The following is a 19,366-nucleotide window of genomic DNA, read 5'->3' as shown; positions in this document are numbered from 1 at the left end:
CCACATGACATTTCTTCTTATGACATATGCAGAGGTATTTGACTTGTCCTGGAGCCTCCCAAGGCTGTACTGGGATTGTAACATATGATCAGCCCTTGTGTTACTCTGTAGAATAGTTGTTGAAGTAAAACAGAGGAGGTGGTGAGGCTGATGTTGCTGCAGTATTCTGGGCCCCAGCCCAACCCTTTTCCATCACTGGAGTGGTGAAACTTCCATCGTGAGCTGTTCAAAGAGCTTAATCTCTCTTCATTTTTCTAAAGCATAGCATAGCTTTAATAAGACTGACATGGGAAAGGGGAGGTTTTCTAACTGAAAATCAACTTTTTAAAGTCTGTACTTATTTTTCAGTTGCTTAACTGCTTATAACATAAAATTATAATTTGGGATTAATTGAAATGTCATTCTTCCCTCCATACTCGTGGTCGAGTCATGAATCTCCAGACTGATGTGCTGTAGCTCCAGTGCGAAATCGCTGCAGAGAGGACGCAGAGGAAGTAGAAGCTGGGAAGGAGGCTAAAATGGACAAGATTTACCAGGAATTAAAACCAATGGGTCTACAGCAAAGCAGCTGTTTGGAAAGTCAAGTGGAGACAACACAGTACTTCAGCACTTGAACATACAGTTTTAATGCTGACTGAAAACATTAATCTTACCAAAATGAAGCCTGTGGTATGTGTCTTGTCTTTCTCATCTGTATGAAGACATGTACGAAGCACAGCCATTCCAGCAATATCCCATATTTGCACTACTTCGGATATGGAATTTATTTCATATATGCCTTATCTTTAAATTTACACACAGAAAAATATAGGTGAAAAAAGTATTTATGTATAGAAAATTTAAATATAGATGTGCCATGGTCCAGAAGGTTCTATCTTGGATTCTTCATGAGTGAGGGACAGAAATCTATTTCCAAATCTCCATCTTGAAAATATCCAGCAAACATTGCTCTTTATGGATATTTTAGTCTCAACCTCCTTTCATCCCAAAGGCCTGCAAACTCCACATTGTAGGTCTCTGGATGCAGTGCAATGTTCTGTGTCACACACACCGAAAGTAGGCAACAGAAGGAAAATACAATACAGTAGTTACTGGACAAAATGCTTTTTCAACTAATTTCTGTATTGTCTGTGTCCATCCCACATAGACATGCTGCATGTAAAATGAAAGTTAGTTTTCTATTTCTGTTTTCTTGTCAATACCACAAGATAACAGTTGTACCCCACCTGCCCTGAAAAATAAATAGAGTGCACAGTTAAGCATTCAGCCAGGTGCACCTCTTTCAAAATGCCTGTGGCAACTGGGCTAGGTAAACCAGAGGAGATATTTATCAGAAGACCCAACTCTCTTCATCATCCTTTTAAACAGCAACAAGGAACTGGTAGCAGCACCTGTCTTGATTCCAGGTTTCTTCAAGTCCCTGATCAGTGTGAAGAGGAGTGACAAAGCTTTGTCCTGCTGTTGGTATCCAAACCACGTGGATGCTGGAGCCTTTGAAGGTGGAATAAAGGAAGAGGGAGTCCTGCCTTCCCTGAGCTGCTTATTCCCACCTTTTCTTGCTCTGACACTGCCCTTCACACAATGAATCTTCTTAGGTAACAAGTCCCTTTAAAAGGCGACTTTTTTTGTTCTGTACATTTTCAGCTGAATTAATCTTTATCTTGGTTGCAGTACAGCTGTGTGAATGCCAATGCCAACAGGAAGGAATATAGAGATGAAGGCGGATTATATGCTTCTGTTTGGGAGAAGCACCCATTTAAACTAATATATTAAACTAGTTGTGGAACGACTTACTGATACCTAACCACTACCAGAGGTTCCAGAACTTGCCATTGGTTTGAGTATTGAAAAAGTCTGAGTACGTGAAAAGCCACCCTGCTGCAGGATGAAGCTATTACTGCCGTCCAGAAACTAGCTAGTCAGACTGCTACCAACTTATGAGCTACTACCTTGGTAAGTCAGCTACTGTATTAGGTTAGTGATATCATTATGTAAATTATTTACCTGTAGGTTTTCAGGATCAGGGATTTGCCCAAAATCTCAGTTTTTCCTAGAATGAAACAGCACCACAGGACCCAAGGGGAGATACGGATGTGCACATGTCCACAACTAAGATGTGACCCCATGAAACAACTGCCTCCTAAATTATATTATAATTCATATTTTTAGGAGACTTGAGTTTTCACATCAAAACTTGTCCAAGAAAAAAAGAGCTACAAGTTGTGTGTTAGATTTGTCTTCCCCACTTCAAAGGTATAAGGGGCTCTTGAAGTGCATGGCATATTCTGTCCCAAATTAATATTATGTATTGGGGTAAGCAGATACTCAAGTTAATACATAATCTGGCACACAATTCAAGAGCTACTTCCTGTAGTAGCTAGTTTGTGGTAATAACATGTCATTTCTGTAGATTGTGTAAATTGCTAGCTCTGTTTTTGTACTTCAATAAAATTTGTTTGCATAGCTCATACTTCTCCTTTCATTACAATTAAGCAAGCAGAAGTTCAAACAACAAAACTTTATTGTTCATGTCTGTAAGTTAAAAAACCACTGCAAAGTATAAAATGTTTTTAAAGCAATATAACAGTGTGAAAGCCACTGCTAAGCTGTGTAGAAATTGCAGTCACTTTAAAAAGTGACTGATATACAAACGAAGAACATAAGTATCAGCTGCTTGCAGTGCTCCCATCTCCTCTCCACATACCCTTGTGTAAGTGGTGCATCATAGCATATGAGGAAGAGTATATTTAGGATAGCTAAATTCTGAGATCAACCATACCAAATGTATATACATCCAAACTCTACCTTGTATTCACACAAATGATTTTACATTCATATTAACAATCTAGTCCTTTCTTCTACCTCCACAAAAATGCTGAAAGGTCGTTTTTTTAGAGATCAAGATACACATGAAGTATTTTAAAATAGCAAACCCTTACTAAAAACTAATTGGCAACACCGCTGCAGAATATGAACTCAACTGGTGATTTTCTTTGCAAGTATCTTTACTTACTGTCTTTGAGTAGTGAATTGACAGCAGCTTTGTCCAATTAATTTTGACATGAGTGAAAAAGAGAACATGAGTGATAAAGAGAACTATTTATCAGCACTTAAGTCCTAACTACTTTTATCATCTGTAAGACATTATACAGAATACTAGGACTCTGGTTTTGAGAGATGACCCAACATTTTCAGGGGAATGCTGCGCAACTCCTGGACTGCAGTTCCAATGGACTTAACACATTGACACAAAACCCTTTCAGGCATTTGAGTTCAGGTCCTGGAAGAAGCTACAGGAGCTGTGGCTTGAAGGGCTCCTGGTCTCTCACTGATATGAGGATGGCACCAGCACAAAGAACAGCACACTCGGCGAGACTGCTTCAGTGCTGCATTTGATAGTTTCCACTCAAAATGTGCCACCCCAGATAGCTGCCTGCACTGGTCTCTCCCCGTCACACCCCGGCTCCTGCACCTGCCTATTTACTAATTCCTTTCCAAATGTTGAAACTTCCCATAACTTCATTTGCATTTAAAAAGCTGTGGGTTTTAATACGTTACTGCTACTCCACATCTAAAATCAGCAAGTTTTATTGAGGCAATACAAATTAACCCAAAAGCAGTAGGCAGTCCAGCAGATCTTCTGTTGCCTTCACAAGGCAGGGAAAGATCTGCTGGACTGCCTACAAGGCCATCTAAATTCCTGCCAGTTTTTCTACTTTCCCTTCAAAAATCTGTAAACATTGCCTCCCCCTGCTTTCCATGAAAAGGTGTCAAAAAACACTGAAGCTGCTTCTTCACCTATTGGTTTGAAAAGTGCCTGCTTCCCTCCAGCTGGCACCTTAACCATTTGCAGGCACACATACAGCTTCACTGACTTCTACACCCAGGAACTGCAACTTGCCTTTTAAACCAGCAAGACCAAAAATAACCCAAGTTTTCCTTTCTGCATCTCTCCTGGGAACATAACAGCACCAAAAAGCAGACTTTTGGTGACCCTTCACTATAACAAATGTTCAGTATAATATTCAAATACCTAGTGGAATACTTAATGAAGAATTTTTTATAGAACACTACTACTAACTTTAAACCATAAAACTCTCAATTCTACAGTAACCATGCTTATGAAGATCATATAAAAGGAACTGGAAGGCCTTTCCTCTCCCGCAACCATAGGGGTTTGTTTTGATCTGTTTTGGAGGTTTTTTGTGCATTTTTTCCCCTCTTATTGGAGGCATGTGACCATGGAGTAGCCCTCTGTTCTATTTATATTGCTACAAGAGGTGTCCCTAACATTTTGTGAGGACAGGACTGGGCAAAGACAAAGTAAACAGCTGTGCAAAGCTCTTCTATCATTCTCACACCTAACTGAAGGCAGTAGTACCACAATGAGGACAAAGAAAGCTTTTAACATTGTGCTCACTAAACATTCACCAGGCAGTTCTTTCTTAAAAATTAAACAAACAAAAAAAAGTAATAGCAGACAATGCTTACCAGGCTAAACCTTTGTTAGCAATGAAGCCACCAGAAGTCCTTGAGCACAGATTAGTAAACTAAATAATCCTTTGGGAATTCTCCCAGGACATCCAGCTAGTTGACGAAACTGTTCCAGTCTTGGATTGTGATCCTGTAACAGCAGTTAGGACCGAACACAGTGATCACAGCTCTGCCTTGCAAAGGAATACAGCTCAGATGCCTCCAAAGATCACATTAGCGCATCCAACACAACATATTTCCTTCAGCCACTCACTGCCTTAAGACCATTTGAGGAAGCCAGCACCAATATCACCACTGTAAGGAATATTATTACTACTTGGATTACAAGTACAGGACTTGCTACCTTCCTTTCATATACTGATTCTGTATTGGGCAATGTTATTCTGAGTAATTAGCATTATGCTGGAATGAGCTGAGCATGGCACTGGATAGCCAACTTCCTCTATTTGAGCCCAGGGTACAGATATTTTGCAATCACATTGTATATAGTGACTATAAAAGCAAATAGAGTCAAATAGCTACTAGGATATGTTTTCAGGATTGAATTTCGATAGGACTTCTGGTTCCAAGACACCTTATAAGAAACCACAACTCAAGACTAAGAAGAAACACTTGAAGATATACTGTTCTTTCTGAACTTAAAAACTACTGGGGACAAAGATTTCCAGGCCAGGTGTCTGCCTCAAGCTGATGTTTTCAAAATAAATTTTCAACAACAATGTAAGGATGAAACTGGGGGAGAAAAAACCTCCCATTTTTACTCAAGTACAGAAAAAGACCTCTTAACGTACTTGAAAAGACCTTTACTTTGAAGAGAGAACTTGAAATTTAGTGGGAGAGTAGACTTTGAATGAGGGATAAGCCTTTTGGGCAGTTTTGCTATTGAACATCATGATAAAGCGATAAGCTTTTGAACCTCAAGCTTCACATGAGCAGCAAAAAATAAAAATAAAATAAAGAGCCAGAAGCTGGACTTTCTGACAATTCTGTGGCATCAGCAGTGCCACAGGTCGGTGCCAGCAGTTGCTCCGAGCTGAGGCGGTGGTGGGGACAGCAGCCCAGGCTGGGGCTCCCCTGGGCTCTGCGCTCCCTCTTCTGGCACCCAGGCCAGGCAGAGCAGCCACAGCCCTGGGGGAGGGATGGGTGATGTTGGGAGGCTCCAGCAAACATATCCTGTTGGGTATAACCCATTTCTATTTCTGTTGTTATCAGGGATTTACACAGAACAGCAAGTTTTTGCATCAAATTGGTGGCTTCTAACAAACTGCTCCTCATTTTCTGAGTTCCAGGTTTGAGCCTCTGGAAACTAAATGCAGGAATATCGCACAGTATCTCCCATCCGTGTGCAGTCTTCTTGACAGAAGCGTCTGAGCACTGTTAAACATTTCAAATACAGCATCACAATAATATTGCACTAGGAAAGCCCTAATAATGCAGACAGGACCACATCATGTACGCACAAGTTAATGAAAAAGCCTATGGCTTAATTTAACATGGCTCTAAAGTTACGGCTAGCACCCCTATGGCTGAACTATCTCTACTCTCAAATTACCTGGAAATTGTATTAATTGAAACTGTGTTTTGATTAAATGAAGAACACCCCAAATTAGCAGCCATTCATGTACTCTGTGCCTTAGCTTTCTCAGCACTATAGTGATGATGATGCTATTAGCTCAGCAGTTTGGGAACTCATTCTTATGAATGTTCAGATACTCTCCTAATGATCACTCTAGAAAAATCTGTAAGAAAATGCAAAAAAAAAAAAAAAACAAACAAGAAACAACAAAAAAACCCTCTATTCAGATAAACATTTAAACATCATGCATATGCAGAGGTATAACCTCTCTTCTTATTATTTTTTTTTAAATCCAGTGAGCAGTATCCACCTCAATATGAAGAATCATGCATTAAAAAATGTTATCATATAATTAAGGCCTATCATACACATGCATGATGCCACACAGAAGGAAAATTCTCAAATAATGAGCACTGAATTTTTCAACCTGAATTCTGATATGTTTATATGTTAATGTTTGTATGTAATTATACATAATTTTAATGTTCAGTTGCAGATACAAACTATTATACTTTTATTTAAAGTCAAGAACTCTTTGGCAGATGAACAAAAAAAACCTGACAGTCTATATATATTCTTCTATAAATACATAAATTGATCCTGATATGAACTTGGCTGCAGCTAGTTACCCAAACTTGGAAAAAAAATAAAATTAAAAACCTCTTTGAAAGCTTAATTAGCATATTTTGGCAAAAAGAGAAGATTCCTTAGCATAATATTTAAACAACATGGGGAAATTTGCACTATCAAATATGCACAATAATTTCTGTATCATACTGCAAACATGACACAAACGCCTGGATTAAGGACACATAACTACATTTTCCCAAGTGTTAAGCACGACTAATTCTAAAGGAACGTCATGGGGGCTCAGTAATAGCTTGGCAACCTCTCGATGAAATAAATATGACATTATTTCATTTTCCTAAAGCAAAATGAAGAATGAACCCAGGTATTAAAATATAGGTAACAGATCAAATACAATATTCTACAGGTTTCATTCACAGACTTACTTTACTTTTATTGTCTTATAAACCTAGCTAAACTTGTAGCATTAAAAAAATATTCTATTTTGACTTTGTAAACTAACATTAGAGTGACCTGACGAAGGATGGAATGACACAGGAAGAAGTTTCATTCAGAGAGACCATGCTGTACGCGCAGGGCACTGCTGTTTACACCGGGGAACTCCCTACAAGCAATAACTGGTGCAACATGGGACTTAAGTCACTGCAAGTTTGTGGCCAAGAACATGAAATAAAATACTTAGAACAATAAAGAAAGGCTTAAGATTCCAAATCAAGTGTGAATAGCTGCAGTACTAAATACTCCTGAATCAGCAAAAGATGGAAACAAACAGTGCGGTAACTGCATCTACAGAGACATATATCAGAAGCAGAAGTTGCCTGTGACACTGCTGAAAGCCCCCAGAGAGGGGGTGGTCCCACTCAAATATATCAGGTTTTCCTCACTCTCTTGATAGAACTCACATTTTCTTTCATCTCCCTTTTTCTTTCTTCAGCAGGACCGCAGGAATTCTTCTGGTCTCTGTACTGTCCTCCAACACGTCCAAGAGACCTTTCCCCGGCCTGCAGCTTCCCTGCTCTGCACACAAGCTTGGTAAGGACAAGACTAAGCAGATGAGTTTGCACAACACATTTTAACAGGGCTACCCCAAATGTCCACAGGCTGTACTTTTGCCTCTTCCTAAGGGGTTTGGAGTCTACACTCACTCTCTGAACAGTATCAGGTTCATCTCAGCTCAGAACCAGACACTGCCCCAGCTCTGTGCATCAGTCGCTCTTAAACGTCATGATCAGGTAATTCTGGAAGCAACAAGATCAAGAACTGACAGAAGATACAGGAGCATAAATACACTCCATTTCTTCTACTTTATCCTAAGTAACTTCAGTTATCCCATTTACAACAAGATTCTGTGTAAAACAGATCTTATGCTAAGGTTCAACATTCAGAAACAGTAGCAGCTCAGCCTAATTAACTTTTTTTCTAATATCTGGAGATTAACAGAGTCATAGATTCCCCTAAGAGTTTCAAACACTATCATGTTACTACAAGCAACAGGAACTGATACTTGACTACATTTGATAGCCCTTTATATGTAAACACCCTCAAAAACTGTTTCTCAATAGGTTCTTCAGCTATGTTAGCCACTACTGTAGTTAAACAGTTTAAGACCAATGTTTTAAGTGTGATTTTCAAGTTAGGTGTCCCATCAGTATTTGACCAATGCAGTACATTTCAGATTTCTTTTTCCTTTCAGTTAGTCTGAAAATAGAGATACTTCCTTTTATCTGGGCAACACAACAGCCTTTAGTGCAATGCTGCTTATCTATCAGCAGCCTGTAATACCAAATCCATATTAAGTAGATAACCAAGAGACTAAGAACCATAATTTAAAACCAAGAAATTGTCTCCTTCAAAGTGCCTCTGTGAGCATTCATGTGTTTTCACTGCTTTTAAGTACTTGATTTACCTGGGCAATTTCAACAGGTCAGTTAGTTTAAATGTTATTTATTTGGTATTTCTTTCATTTACTACTTAAATCTTCAGAAAACTTTTTGCCGCATGTATTATATTAAAATGCATAAATTGTCACATGTATTGTCTGTCCACACATTCACAGTTGCACAAACTACTTCCCTTTTCATTTATGCCTATATAAAAGTTAATTAAGGCAACCGCTTACTCAGAGAAATTTCTACATATTTTTAGCTACCGTTGACTGCCATTTGAATTGGTAAAAATATAAAGATGAAACACTGCTATGTGACAAGCAAATATTGCTGGCAGATCTGCAATACTGAAAACCCTCCTACTAGTAGCATTTTGCTGCTTAGACCTCCAACAAATGTTAGGAAGGCACTAGGCTCGGTTTTGCTTTAAGTTAACTAGACCTTCCCCACCCGTGTGCGATACCATCGTTCTTAGTCTACAAAAACCCTCAGAGTTCGAGCCAAATTTAACCAGATCATTTCCGTATATCTGAGCATGGTTCCTTTTTAACATTCAGAACTCTCTCAGTTTTGCATCTCAATCAAACTTTCACACATCCAACCAGAAAGATGAATCACACTGGTGTTATTTTGGGGAACATGTACAGCTATAGCGGCAGGGGAAGCGTGCCGTCCACCAGATCACACAAACACAGAGATGGTCACAAAGTAATGCTGCCAACAGGTGATCTACTAAGCGCAAATACGTTTTTTACTTTAAGAAAAAACTTGCACCCATTTGTGACTTCTGTGCTGCAGACAAATGTTCGCTAGAACCTCAAAACATTTTTTGACATTAAGGCCCTAATCTGCATTATAGGCATGATAATGTAAGAAATGCAGCAAATATTTTTCGCCTGTAAGAAAGAACATGAATTTGATCATCCTTCTAAACGTACTGTTGAAGCATTGCCAACCCCAAGTGTTGAGAACACACAAGTCAGAATGTACAAAGGAATTACAATTTCAAAAGCACTGCAGTTTTGAAATCAAGTGGGAGTGCATTTAGTATTTATTTTTACTTCTCTTTCAGTTGCATTTAGGGTTTTCCTGCTTCATAAACATACTTCATTGCACAACTGAAAAACCCTCAACTTTGAAGTGTTTTTAATTTAGAGTTTAGATGATGGTAAAATTCATTGATTTCAAGAGTGGACCTTTGTGAGGAACAGCAAGTATTAGAAAATCACAATAATTACAGATAACATTTTTAAAAGTGTTTAATCAATTTACTTGAGTATTTACAACAATGTTTATGTAGTCCATTTTTCCATCTGTTTTGTTTACTGAGTAGTCATACCATAAAAATAAGTTGAAATGTGGAAAGCACACAACATGTTAAGAGACTTAGGAGGGAAGTGTCATAGTCATTTAAATAAACAAGAGGTTGGTTCTTTTCAATGTAAAACCTGTTTGTTTGTTTGTTTTAAGATTATCTAAACCAAGCCTGCTAGCGTAGTTAAGTTCCACTAACTGCAGTGAAAATTCTGTATAAGTGTACAGAAATAGCCTGTAATATTGTACATATGCTTTCCCATTTTTGCTGTACTGTTTAGCATTTAATTTCATGCATAAGACCTTTGTGATTTAATACTGTATCATTGAAGACTGGCCACTTATGGTCTGTACAAACTAGCAGCATCCTAAAAAAAACAGCTAGCACACTAGAATGTGATGAAGAATTTTAAAATATTATTCAGTAAGAAAGGGTAGGACTAATACCTTGCAGAGTAAATGCCCCTTGTTGAAGTGTACATTTGCCATGGCAAGCTGTGCAAACAGTGAAGTCTTTATCCTAACCTATGCAGTTAACTCTTAATACTTTAATTTTTTTTAATTAAAAATGGTGGAGATGAACATCACTAAAATTTACTATTGACTTTCTGACTCTTTCTCCTTTTCCAGATGCTCATCCTCTAATTCTTGTGTTTATTTTCAGATTGCACCTATATTATACAATACTGTCTGCAGTCTTAAGAATGAATTTATTCTTTTCTCGTCCATCTAAAAGGCTGCATTTTCTAAGAACACAGACACACACTACACTCAGGCACACACACACAAAACATGCTAACTTCAGTTTGTGAGGATTTACAGTTTAATGTAAGCAGCATTCAGCTAGTGATACTAGTTACTCTAGTCAAACTGTAATGTCACAATTCAAGAGCAGCACAAGCAGAAATGAAAATGGAAATGAGCAAGAGTATTTCACCTGTCAGAACAAAAAATAAAGGGCAGTTAGTGGCACACTGACAAGAGTAATTGTGGCCTGCTCTCTGGATAGGAGCAGTTTGGCAGATAGGTAATAAGCACAACATTTAGTATTAAAGATTCAATTAAAAAGTTTGAGACTGAAACACAAGATACAGCTATTAGAAGAGTCACTTAGCACCGCTATGCTGGGGAAAAGAAGGCAACCAAAACACACGGTCTCTTAAAAAACAAAAGGGGAGGAGGAAAGAAGGCAAACAAACAACAACAAACAAACACTCAACCACCACTACTGAATAGTGATAATTCAGTTACTGGATCTGCACTGTCTGTCTGCAAGAAGGGTAATTACACATTTACACACCAAAATTCATGTATATTATAACTTTTATAAGCAGTTCATAATAGTACGTTTTATTTTACAAATTAAAATTGCATTGACAGATACTATACAGAGATCAAGATAAGGATTTTTTTTTTTTTTCCTAAATAGCAAGATTGTTTCCCTTTTCCCTCACATTTAATCTTCGGCTCTTCAATAGGCAACAAGAGCTCTCATAATGCTTAAATATCAGTGTAATTTTTGTACCTTTAAAAATCATCGCTTCCACCAGAAACAGGTTGTCACCTTTATTTAATACTATTAAAACGCATGCATATTAATACAGATAAATCAGAAAAAAAAGGTCAATTCAAGCCCTTTGTCTACCCTAGAAAAGAGGGGAGCCTCCATCAATATAAAACAACAAAACCGGCGGTGTAACACTAGTATCAGTCTCACAACCTTATCACAGCGGATCTCCAAGTATTTCAGCTATAAGCTGAAGAACCAAGCTGTAAAAACCAAAGACATCGTTAACGTAAAACAGTAATTATGATCAAGCCGGCATCCCACGACCAGAGTCCAACACAGACATTTTGTACCTTGGTGCTGGATAGTGTTACTTGAAGCATCAGCCTAATAGTCGGTTTATTCGTAAGGCACGCACTAAAATGAAACAAACAGTAATTAAGTGCCGGCAGTGACCTAGTTAGCTACACAGGGAGGCAGATCGCCCTGTCATTCATTACAGGTTCGCCGGAATCCGACAGGAGCGCTCCCGGGCTGCGCGGAGAGCGGCGCCTCCCGCCCGGGCAGCCCCGCGCCGCCGTCCCCGCGCCGCCCGCCGCTCCCCAGCGCCCGGAGCCCTCGGCCGGCAGCGCCCGGGCCCCGGCAGCGCCAAGGCCGCCTGCCCGCGCCTTCCCCTCCCCCGCGCCGCGGCTCCGGCAGCTCCACGCTGGGATAACGCAGCCTCTGACTCGCTCGCTGCTCGCGTCGCCCTTCACCTCCCTCTCCTCCCTCCCCCAACGCGCACACTTGATACAAGTCTCCTCTCGGCGGCGGGAGGGCGGTGAAATCCTTCGCTCTCCTCCCTCCGCTCTCTGTAACGCGAACGAGCCGCCGCCTTCTGTTCCTCAGCCTTGGCCAAGTCGGCGTTTTGTTGACAGGCTCTGCCGGGCACAAAATGGGGCTGCCGCTTCCATGGGCGCCGCCATTTTGTGAGGAGCCGCCGCGCTGGCTGCAGCCGCAGCCTCAGTAGCGGCGGCAGCCCAGGCGCGCCGGAGCGGCGGCCGGGGTCTGTGTAATGGTTGAATAAAGTGACCCCCTCCAGGGAATCCCCAGCTGACGGTTACGTAAGGGACCGTGCGCAATTGCTGTGCTCCGCATGGAAACCCACCTAGCCCTGCTACGCAATTTGCCTATCCTCCCCCCTGCCTCCCACTCCCCTTCCACCCAGAGTGACTCACCTCTGCCGACCGCCCCTCGCCGAGGGGAGACCCCCTGCTTTTAAGGAATTTTGAAGGCATGATTAAAAACCACCGCCCTCTTGTGAAGGAAGGTTTAGCTGTGTTACGTCTGAAAGAGCGATTTAGCCCCTCAATGGCTCGTTCTAAACCTTTCTCGTACACATTATCCTGGCTTTGGGAGTCTTACGCATACTGTTGCTGAAATAGCAGAAACTTGGAGTGTCACAGACTGGAGCTGCAGACCAGGATCTGCTGCAGGTCTAATTTTAGGGGCGATGGGGGTGGGGGGCTCTTAATGCTACAGTGAATAGACACTATGCATTTCTTACACCGAAATTCATACACTACATCCACACAGAGAGGGCGACTTTAAATACAGAGTATTTATCGGAAACTGAGGGATTTTTTTTCCTCCCTCCCCCAAGTGTGAACCCAGGGCAAATGTTACCAAACATCCTACTATATCTCTGTCTCTATGGCTATAATCAAGCTGAAACAGCACTGAAAAGGAAAAAAAAAATCTTCTCTGAAAAAAAAAAAAATTTATTTCCTGAAGTAAGTTGGTACGTGGAGTAAAAAGGAATTATAGTTTTCCTTCTTCAAGTGCTCACTTGGGGCCATAACGTGCCATTGATTTTAAAACACAGCTCCTTACTGACTTTAATGAGGAGTTCTGCTTTAAAAATTAAAAAAAAAAAAAAGAAAAAGGAGAAAAAGGAAAAAAAACCCCACACTAAAGGCCCAATCTGGCCTCAGGTTTCACTATATTGGTTGCAAAGGGCAAATATTCCTCCAGAGTCTCTTAAACTGGAAGCAGCACTAACCTGCAGCTGTTTGCTTGCCAGGGAAGGACAAATGCCCGCCTGGGTCACCACCTGCGTTACCTGAGGAGCAAAGGTTCAGGAGAAGGCACCATTCACCGCCATGGGCCCCCCAAGCAGCACTGGGCTTTGGTTGGTCGGTGTGTAGGTCTTCCTCTGGGCTCCCCTGTGTGGAAAACAGGTCAGGAAACAAGTGTTTACAAACACTGTGCACATCACAGGCAGAGGGGAAAGCGGCCTGCAGTGCCACTCTGGGCTACTGCTCGCCCAGGGTGAGGGCCAAGACCTTCCTCCTCCATTAATTTTATGCTGTATGTTCCATTCATCAACATACAGCAACATATAGGCCGTTTACGTTGAGTACAGCAGTCTTAAAGCACTTTGATTATACGCCCTGGTATCTCCAAGAAAAAAAAAAATACGTATGGAGCCAAAGCTCAGGCCCCTGCTGGCAAACCTCTCCAGGGCACCCCCTGCCTGGCAAAGCGCTCGGCGCTCTCCTTTGGGGAGTCTGAAATACCTCAGGTCCCGAAATTAGGGGTCCCCTTAGCCCCCCCGCCGTGCCATCCGGGGTGACTTCCTGCCCTTGGAACCACCTCGGCCCGGGGGACTCGGAAAGTTTTTCAAAAGTCCAAATCCACTAGTGCCCCCTTCAGTTGTTGTTTTCTCTCCCCTTGAACTCAGGGCGTTGGGTTTAGTCCAATTAAAAAAATTCGGCCCCGCTTTCCAAATCCACCTTTCCTGCCCTCCCCCACCCGCCGGCAGCAAGCGGAGAGAGGCCGTTCGGTGTGAGCCTGGCAAGGGAGGGCCCTTTCCCCGGCCCCGGAACAACCGGTAGTAGTCGTTTTTTTCCTCCCCTCTTCTCCTTCTCCCTCGCCTCTTTCCGCCCGGCTTTGTGTGAAGTTTGCGGCACATTGCAGATGAGCCCTTAGCGGCGAGAGGAGCCTATTGTTCCCCGCCAGGAACTGCTTGCTGGGGCTGTGCTGGCTTTTGCCTTTGGAGCTGCCTTCTGCAGTACCGGGACCGGCCTCCGGGGTCCGCTGTGTTGCGCTCTCGTCCAGGCAGAAGCACGGCGGCCTCAGATCTTTTTGTCTGAGAGAGAAGAGAAGTGAATCCCGCTGCCGCCGCCACCGCCGCCGCCGCCGTAGCTGTACAGTGTGTGTGTGTGAGAGAGGGAGCGAGGGAGCGAGCGAGGGAGAGGGAGATCGCATGGAGCCGCGGCTGTAACACACACACACTGTCAATACCTCACTCCGGCTCCCCCCCCACCCCACCACAACAGTAACCCAATTCATTGTGTGATCCAGCAGCACCATGTTGAGTCTCATGTGCAGGCTGGATCGGTTGGGTTTGTGGTGCTGAGAGAGGCAGCAGCAGCGGGAGGAGGAATTACTGAGAGGTGCCCCTCTCCCTCCCTGCCTCTTTGCCTGTGTGTTGTGTGGAGACAGGACTCGCAATTACCACACTCTCTGGGCTCCCTTATTCCTTTTAAACTTTTTTTTAAACAAGCCCCTCTCCATGGCTGATCCCCGGCCGAGCACGGGCACCTGGGTCTCTTAAAGACAAGGAGGAGCCGGGGATTGTTGTTGTTGTTGTCGGCCGTTTTTTTTTTTTTTTTCAAATTGGATTTTTTTTTTTTTTACGAGAAGCTTTTTTAATACAAAAATGGCAAATTCGACGGGTAAAAACCACGCAGACCAGCGGAGAAAGGGACTCGCTTTCCTGGACGAGCTGCGGCAGTTTCACCACAGCAGAGGGTGAGGAAAATGGGGAGATGGAACGGGAGGGGGGGAGGCTTTTAAACCGACCAGATCCAACTTCCAGCCCCTTCCCTGAAGGACACGGCAGCCCCAGCGAGGGGAGAAAAGGGGGCAGAGCTGACAAGTTGTGGTGTTTTGTGTGTATCTCCTCTGGCAGGTCTCCTTTTAAGAAGATCCCCGTGGTGGGTGGGAAGGAGCTGGATCTTCACGCTCTCTATACCAGAGTCACCACTTTAGGCGGATTTGGGAAGGTGAGTGGAAGTTTTAATTTGGGTTTCCCTCCCACTAACCTCTTCCCAAAAGTCTCCTCTGACCCCCGGGGGCGGCGGGGGGAGCTGGGGTGGCCGAGAACCGACCTATTTAAAGCCGGTTAGAGAAGGTGGGGGGTGGAAGAAGGAAGCGAGCAGGCAAGCAGGTTGGTGGCTTGGCCTTGTCGGCGGAGCGATGAAGGGGGACCCGGGGGTACGGAGCACACCCCGCCCGTGCCTCCTCCGGAGCCCCTCGCCCATGCCCCGCTTCCCCGGGAGAAGGCGAGGGGGGAGCAGAGAGCTCCGGTCAGCGAGAGGCAGTTTTCTTTCGCTTGTGGTGGCAGCTCAGTGTGTGTGTCTCTCTCTCTCTCACAGAGACGGAGAGTCTGAGTGCAGTTTTAGTGCAACTCAAAATTAGCGGGCATGTTTAACATCGATAATCGGCACGGAGCATGGGCTAGGAAACGATCCTCGCAGCCGGGGGGGGCCGGGCGCTGCCCTCCGAGCCCTTCCCGGGGAAAAATAACAAAAGGGGCACCCAAGACGATGTGTAATCAAATAGCCATCTTTAGGCTTCAAGGCTAGGGACAGAAATGTAGGCCTCAAAAGAAAGGCCTCTCTGTGTCTGTGGATCTGTCTTGGGGGGACCCCCGGCCCGGCTCCCCCGCGCCCCGCAGGCCAGGGGGCGCCCCCGCCAACACTTCCCCGCATTATTTTAAACTTCTTTGGGTTTTTAACGGACCGCGGCAGGATTTAAAAGGGGGCGACAGAGGGACTCCCGATTGGTTATTGTCCAGGCAGTAAAAACAAAAACAAACAAACCCCAAAACAATACAAACCTTCCTGGCCGCCCCCCCCGAAAAAAAATAACGTATATATTAAAAAAAATAAAGTAAAATACCGGTGAGAAGCGGGATTATTCCCGAAGGGGAAATACTACCGACTGACAGTAAAATATGTACCTCTAAATCCCATACACATTCGTGTTTATTTCTTTTTATATATTTATCTATTTGCTTTATGGCAGCCTGTGTTTTTTTGTGATGTTCGCTGTCAACGACATGTTTGTGTGTATGTTGTGTATCTCGGCCTGTGTGTTGTTTTTGACAGGTATCAGAGAAGAATCAGTGGGGAGAAATTGTAGAGGAGTTTAACTTTCCCAGAAGTTGTTCTAACGCTGCCTTCGCTTTAAAACAGTATTACTTGCGGTGAGTGCTATCAAGCTGTTGCAGTAGTATTTTTGAGTGTGGGATTATATTTGGGTTTTAGTGTGTGCAATAATAAAAATATCCCTACCCTTTAAAAATGTTACAAAAGAAACCAGAAAGGACTTGTAATTCCTTACTGGTCTGGTGCATTGATCAGTTAAAGGTAATTCTATTTTGTAGTTATTTTATTTGTATTTTACATCTGCAAGCCTTAAACTTTGAGGGGATCCTAAGTATGTAAACAATATATGTCAGAGCCATTTTTATTAATTGTTTTAGAACGACGGTACTAAAGGACTGTTACTAAGAGATCATGTTATTGTAGTTACAGAAACTCAGCTTAATTTTTGGAGCACTGAAATGTGTTGATACATGTAAACTTGTTTACTGCTCAGTGGGGTCAGACATTGAATGAAAATGCGTCTGCAGGAAGGTAGACTGGTTTGGATAATTTATATTGTTATCAGTTACTAGCAGCATGCAACATTTTTTTGTTTTAGAGTACAAAGAGCTAAATAATTTTTGTATTTCTTGAAAAATAGTAGATTTCTACAGGTTTTTTAAAAATAACATTACATTCTTTGGAATGATACAGGTTATTTTTTATGATGCAGATTTTTTTTAATGTGGCATGGAGTTCATATGGAATATTTTAAATTGCTGTGTGTGGTACTGTTCAGTAACTGGATGACTTTAAAAAATTATTAACTTTTGGTGATAATTTTTTGTGGGAAAGATTTTAGAATTGTTGCATATGTTTTTAGATGCTATATATAGCCAATCATGTTTCATTTAGAATCAAGTTTTATGTACATTGGTTAAGGAATGTAATATTCTGTTTCTGAGTTGTATAAATGATATTTTTATTTCCAAATAATGATAATATAAATATGCAATAGGTACAAAAGATGTATTGGCTTTTGGGCTTTTGTTTTGGTGATATGACTACACACCAGCTTTATCTGTTTCTGGTTTGGCCTTCTGAATTAGGAAATGCAGTAATTGTACAGGTGCACTTTCTATTGGTTGTCCTAGATTGACTTCCAGCTTGAAGCTGTAGAGTTCATAGCACAGTGGAGCAGTTATTGAGTTACAATGATGTCTGGAAGACCTTAGTCAGATATCTGTAGTTACTGAATTTTTCTTTTTTTGGTGGTGATGTGATTGCTTTAAGATCTAGACTAAGAAAAGAAATTACCATTGTCAATAGATTTAGCAAAGTTTATGATTGCTAGCAGGCCTAGGAATGATAGTGGGAAGCTCACTTTAGGATGTCCTCTGATATGGATTTTTTTTTTCTCTCTACTACATAGTCTTGAGATAGTGTTGCTGGAGATTTATTGGATCATAGAAAGCAGTTTGTTGCTTTTTGAGTTTTTCTGTTGGGCCATGTAGTCTATTATTTGACTAGATTTTACATATAATTTGCAAAATGATAGGTTTTTGATTTTTACCCTGTCCTTTTCCATATTTTTAAGTGTTTGAATGGCCTGACTTTTTGCAGTAGAAGGTTGTATGTCATTTGTGTTTTCATCTGTATTTTGAAAGCATTTATATGCTGTGACAGTTAACACAATTAATGTTAATTTAGCCTTCTAATGACTATTAATTTTTAATAGATACTACTTTTAAATTTAGAATAAGGCATACAAAAATTTTATTTTTATTATTAGCATGCTGGTATTGACATTATTTAAAATGCAATTGCTGAAAATATGTATAAATTATTACATGCAAATAATTGAAAAGCTTTTTATTTATTTGGAATTTAGAAAAAAGTTGATAAACAGTTGAGAAAAAGAATCTTTAAAAATGTCTGTTTTATCATAATCTCTGTGATTTACTTAGGCTATTCTGAAATAAACTGTCAAGGTTGTTTTGGGGTGCATTGGTTTTTAGTGTTGTGGTTTTTGTTGTTGTGTTTGGTTTGTGTTTTGTTTTGTCGGCCTTTTTTTAAATTACTGCTTTACTCACTGTTGCTTCCCACATAATCTAAGTTTGATGTGAACTGTTTCCCAGCTGACTTCATCTCCTTCCATGTGCAGTAATAAGACTATATACACATGTATCTTTGCTAGCTTAATGTTTGTTTAGCGTTAGCATAGAAGGTTTATGGGTGGGAATTAGTTATAGGGAAAGAAAAAATGTTCTGCTGGTAAATTTGTGAAAAGGGTCTTGTTTATCTGTGTTGAAGAACATAACCTGAGGATTCTTATAGGGCTAGATTTTCATGAACTGCTGAGCAATTACCCTTGGAAAAAAAATGTTCCTTTGGAGTCTCAAGTATGACTATAATCTTGGCCTCACTGTTGTAATGACTTTGCAAACAAAGCCAAACAAATTGAGGGCTATCAACTTTTTTATAAATTTTTATTCAATTGTATGCTGTGTGTCCTGTGAAGTGTGGGATCTGCGTGGCAGATGGGATCCTGTTGAATTCAGAGCGATTCAGTGGTGTGCAGCTACATGCGCAGATTCGCAGATTTGGATTTGTGATGGTTTGTGATGAAAGTTGCTTCTTTCTATGAAACATCTGGCATACCATGTTCACTGAGATAAGATCTCAAGCTACATGGGCCACTTGCTCATTTTGCCATGTTATCTCTATTAATGCTGTCATTTTGACTTAAAATGACTGTGTAAATAATATAGAAAGTAGAATTCTGTGACATCGGTAGTCCAGTTGGCTTGATCAAACCAAGTGTTTTGAAAAACAATCATTGAGTTACGATTTTTCTAGGCAGTTG

The 19,366-nt window shown here is 41.4% G+C and overlaps 1 protein-coding gene and 1 long non-coding RNA gene across 6 annotated transcripts in view; one reads left to right on the top strand and one right to left on the bottom strand.

The window, feature by feature from the left end:
• Positions 1–10,658: 10,658 nt before the first annotated feature.
• Positions 10,659–14,394, bottom strand: LOC136097285 (uncharacterized). 5 transcript variants are annotated; one of them, XR_011736747.1, is made up of 3 exons: positions 12,583–14,383; positions 11,719–11,782; positions 10,659–11,628 (listed from the first exon to the last, which is right to left on the bottom strand). It is a non-coding gene; the product is annotated as an uncharacterized lncRNA (long non-coding RNA). The 5 variants fall into 5 exon arrangements; XR_011736744.1 differs by having other exon boundaries at positions 10,659–11,782; positions 12,583–13,569; positions 14,000–14,380; XR_011736743.1 differs by having other exon boundaries at positions 10,659–11,782; positions 12,583–13,569; positions 13,738–14,379.
• A 40-nt stretch (positions 14,395–14,434) lies between these two features.
• The window catches only part of ARID2 (AT-rich interaction domain 2), a 103,742-nt gene continuing 98,810 nt past the window's right edge, over positions 14,435–19,366 (top strand). The window contains exons 1-3 of the mRNA XM_065843851.2: positions 14,435–15,160; positions 15,321–15,414; positions 16,522–16,619. Coding sequence (XP_065699923.2) covers positions 15,069–15,160; positions 15,321–15,414; positions 16,522–16,619 — 284 coding nt within the window. The 5' untranslated portion in view covers positions 14,435–15,068. The remainder of the gene's footprint in view (positions 15,161–15,320; positions 15,415–16,521; positions 16,620–19,366) is intronic.

This window comes from Patagioenas fasciata, chromosome 1, assembly GCF_037038585.1.
Source record: "Patagioenas fasciata isolate bPatFas1 chromosome 1, bPatFas1.hap1, whole genome shotgun sequence".
Lineage (NCBI taxonomy): Eukaryota > Metazoa > Chordata > Aves > Columbiformes > Columbidae > Patagioenas > Patagioenas fasciata.
This window is presented reverse-complemented; position numbering and strand designations above follow the sequence as displayed.